Consider the following 3,733-nt stretch of genomic DNA (forward strand, 5'->3'; position numbering starts at 1 on the left):
AGCGGGTGGTGCGGCCCGCCGCCGTTACGGAGCGTCGCGCAAGGGCGGTGCGAGGAGAGAGGCGTGGCTACAGGAGGGCGTGGCTACAAAGGGGGCGTGACCAACGCGTGACGTCACGTCAGTTGGCGGGATGGGGGAAGCCGCCGTGTCACACGTGGCGGGGGGCTGCGGGGCTGCCGGGCTGCTCCGCTCCGGGTCCTGCTGCAAGTGGGGGTTCCAGTGGTGACATAGCACTGCGTGGGTGTCCCACTGGTGGCATATTGCAAGTGGGTGTCCCATTGATGACGGCTCTGCATGAGATCCCACTGGTGACGTGGCATTGGTGGGTGTCCTGGCACATTATGAGTGTCCCACTGGTCATGTGCAGTGTCCCACTGGTGACCTAGTGTGGTGTGGGTACCCCTCTGGTGGCATGCTGTGGGTGGATGTCCCATAGGTGTGGGTGTCCCGTAGGCAACGCATTGCTATTAGTTGTCCCAGGAGTGTCATGGTGTGATGCGGGTATCCAGTGTCCCATAGGTGTCATAGAATAGCATGGGTGTCCCATCCCTCCCCCCCTCAGTGCTACCCACCCGAGTCCCCACCCATACCAACAATGACACACAGCTCTGGGGACACCTTTAATGCCCAGGCAGTGCCAGGACAGCGTGCAGGATGCAGCCCCCCAAGCACAGGGGTGGCCGTGCTCCCCAAAACTGGGGTGCAGAGCAGCAGGGCCAAAGCTGGGGGGGTCCGACCGGTGCAATGCCACCGGGTAGCACCAGGACCTCCATGTACACAGCGGGGACACAGCGTGGCTGCACTCTTAGGGCTGGCCAGGGAGAGCCTGGTGGGTGAGGGGTGAGCGGCCACGCTTGGCACGGGGGGTGCTGGGTGCTGGTGGGCCCCCGGGGCCACTGCCTGAGCCAGGTTCTGGTTCTGTGGGAGGAAAGGAGAGAGCTCTGAGGCCATTGGGTGTGGGGTGCCACAGCCCCAAGTGGTCCTCAGGGACCCCTCTATCACCGTGGGATCCCCAGGCCATCAGGTCCCACGGGTGTCCCCAAGGATCCCTGTGCCCCCATGGGGTGCTGTCCACTGTGGGGTCCCCAGACCACCAGGTTCCTTCACCCCTTATGAAGTGTCCTGGCACTGGGACATCTCTGTCACCACAAGGTCCCCACACACCTTGTCCCCATCACCATGATGTCCCCATGGCATAGGGTAGGCTTTGCCCCCCACAAGGGTTCCTTGGACAAGTTTCCCCCATTATGGCTGTCCCAAACTGTCCTCAAGTGCAACCAACAACGTGGACACCTCCCACTGTTTGGGGGCAGAAGGGGACAGCTGGCCCTGGGTGTGCCCCCAGGTCCATGTGTCCCCTCACAGTGTCCCCCCAGCACCACCACCCCAGCACGACCCCCATGCCCCAAAGGATGAGGACCCCCGCCTGGCACCCCCGGCTGGAATGCGGGGATGGGGACAAAACCCCTGCAGCAAAGCACAGCTGGAAAGGGGAGACAGCAGGAAGGGGAGGGAGCAGCTGGCTATGGACTCAACCTCAGTGTGAGGGGGGGCTGGGGCTCCTCCAGGGTCTCCCTTTGGATTCAGGATATTCCTGGGAGCTCCATGGTCTGCATGACCATGACCTGGGAGCTCCCAGGTGTCCTCTGGATCATGGAGCCATGCTGTGTCCCTCTCTCAAGAGAGCCTCCAGGGACTCCCTTGGTTTGAGACGGACACCAGGTGGATCTCTTGCACCAAGAGGAGTTCCAAGTGCCTCCCTCAATCCTTGGAGAATAACCTTGATCCTGGGGGATCTCCAGGGCCTCCCTCAACTCAAGAGGTTCTCCACAGTCTTCCTTGGTCCTAGAGGGGCTCTAGAGTCTCCCCTTGACCCAAGAGGAGCTCCAAGTTCTCCTTTGATCCTTGGGGATCTCCAAGGTTTCCCTTGGTCCAAGAGGGTCTCCATGGCCTCCCTTGGTCAAAGAGTTGCTCCGTGGTCTCCCTTGTTTCTTGGGGCTCCCTCGACCCTTGGAGCACCCCCTGGGTCCTCGGACATCTCCAAGGCTTCCCTCAACCCAGGAAGGTCCCCTTGGTGCAACAGAGGTTCTCTACCATCTCTCTTGGTCCATGAACATCTCCATAGCCCTCCATGATCCTCGGACATCTCCAAGGCCTCCCTGAGCCCAACGGGCTCTCCTTGCTCCACAATCTCCCTCTCTCCTAAAAGTGACTCGGGGGACCCGCTCTGTCCCTCCCCTTGCTCCAAGCCTGCTGCTGGGGGGACATCATGCCTGGCTGACGCGGAGGGGAGCAAGCGGTGATGCGGTTACCTGGCCAGATGATGGCTTCCAGGAGGGTGACCCTTCTAGCCAGGACCTCCAGGCGGGCCTGCTGCCGCAGCAGGGCTTGGAAGCTACTGGCCTGGTGGAGAGTGAGAGAGCAGAGCAGAGCGCGGTTGCCCCATGGCACAGTGCGGGCGCAGCCGGGCCGGGGGTGCGGTGCAAGCGTTGGGGGTGCCAGGTCTCCCAAATGGGTGCGGGGGGCTCCCGTGGTCCCAGGGGGATGTGAGGGACTCTCCTGTCCCCATGGGTCCAGGGAAGGGGGACTCGCTGGGGAGTGCCACCCCTGGCACGGGGTGGGGGGACACATGTGTCCCCATGGGGCTCAGGGAGGGGGGCACCTGCTGCTCCCCATAATGGAGCCTCATCATGGATGGAGGGACCCCTGTGCCCCCCCAGGGCTGGCTCCTGCGCTCCCCCTACTCACCATAGAGCCCAATCATTGTTTCCAAGATTAAAACCCTCTCCGCTAAAATCTTCAAAGCCTCGCGGAGCTGGTGTAAACCCTCCCCCTGCGGAGGGAAGAGAGGAGTCGGGGGGGAGCCAGGGGAACCCCCAGCCCCACCGCCACGCTCTGTGCCCCAGTGCTGCATGCACAACCCCTGGAACGTGGAGGGCAGCGGGTAGGGAGGGGGTGCTGGCCACACCATGGAGTGGGGGAACAAGCACAACCGAGGACCCCCATGCCATCCCAGGGATAAGAAACAAGCACTGGGCACATTTGGAGACCCCCATGCCACCCCTGAGGTCTCAGGGACAAGGTGCAGCTGGGGACCCCCATAATATTATGGGGATGCCAGGAGCACCAGGTGAGCGCTGAGCACACTGGGGGACCCTCATGCTGTTCTTGGGGTCCTGAGGACAAGACATGCACTTGTACAGTTAGGGACCCCCGAGCCATCCCTGGGACCCCAGGCACACGATGAGCATTGCTCACAGCTTGGGACCCCCATGCTGCCGTCGGGGTCCCAGTGACGCGACCTGGGAGCATTTGGGTACCTGCATGCCACCCCTGTGCCCATACCTCCCATCACTCACCCATGTGCCCTTGTCGCCCGGCTCGCCCTTGGGGCCCGGCTCGCCCTGAAACACAGAAAGGAGAAGGACAGGGCAGAGGGGGCGGGCAGGGGACCCACCTTCGCCCCAGCACAGCCCCCATTCCTGGGGGGGCCCACGTACCTGTGCCCCATCCTGCCCACGGCTGCCTGGCTCTCCCTTGGGGCCCTGGAGGGAACAGATCATGACAGCACTGAGGGGTGCATATGGGGTAGAGGCACCCATGGGTGCTCCTGCCCCCAAGGCTCGGTGCTGGCTGAGACCCCCCCCAGCTCGTCACACTCACCCTGTCACCTTTGTCTCCCCTGGGACCGGCAGCTCCAGGTGCCCCAGCTCTCCCCTGTGCAGTGACAGTG

The 3,733-nt window shown here is 63.1% G+C and overlaps 1 protein-coding gene across 1 annotated transcript in view; it reads right to left on the bottom strand.

Annotated features, from left to right (window-relative positions):
- Positions 1-607: 607 nt before the first annotated feature.
- Positions 608-3,733, bottom strand: part of LOC104913600 (EMI domain-containing protein 1-like) — a 3,300-nt gene continuing 174 nt past the window's right edge. The window contains exons 2-6 of the mRNA XM_019620939.1: positions 3,664-3,717; positions 3,501-3,545; positions 3,360-3,404; positions 2,749-2,833; positions 608-918 (exon numbers count right to left, since the gene is read on the bottom strand). Coding sequence (XP_019476484.1) covers positions 806-918; positions 2,749-2,833; positions 3,360-3,404; positions 3,501-3,545; positions 3,664-3,717 — 342 coding nt within the window. The 3' untranslated portion in view covers positions 608-805. The remainder of the gene's footprint in view (positions 919-2,748; positions 2,834-3,359; positions 3,405-3,500; positions 3,546-3,663; positions 3,718-3,733) is intronic.

The sequence above is a fragment of the Meleagris gallopavo genome, chromosome 17 (assembly GCF_000146605.3).
Source record: "Meleagris gallopavo isolate NT-WF06-2002-E0010 breed Aviagen turkey brand Nicholas breeding stock chromosome 17, Turkey_5.1, whole genome shotgun sequence".
NCBI lineage: Eukaryota > Metazoa > Chordata > Aves > Galliformes > Phasianidae > Meleagris > Meleagris gallopavo.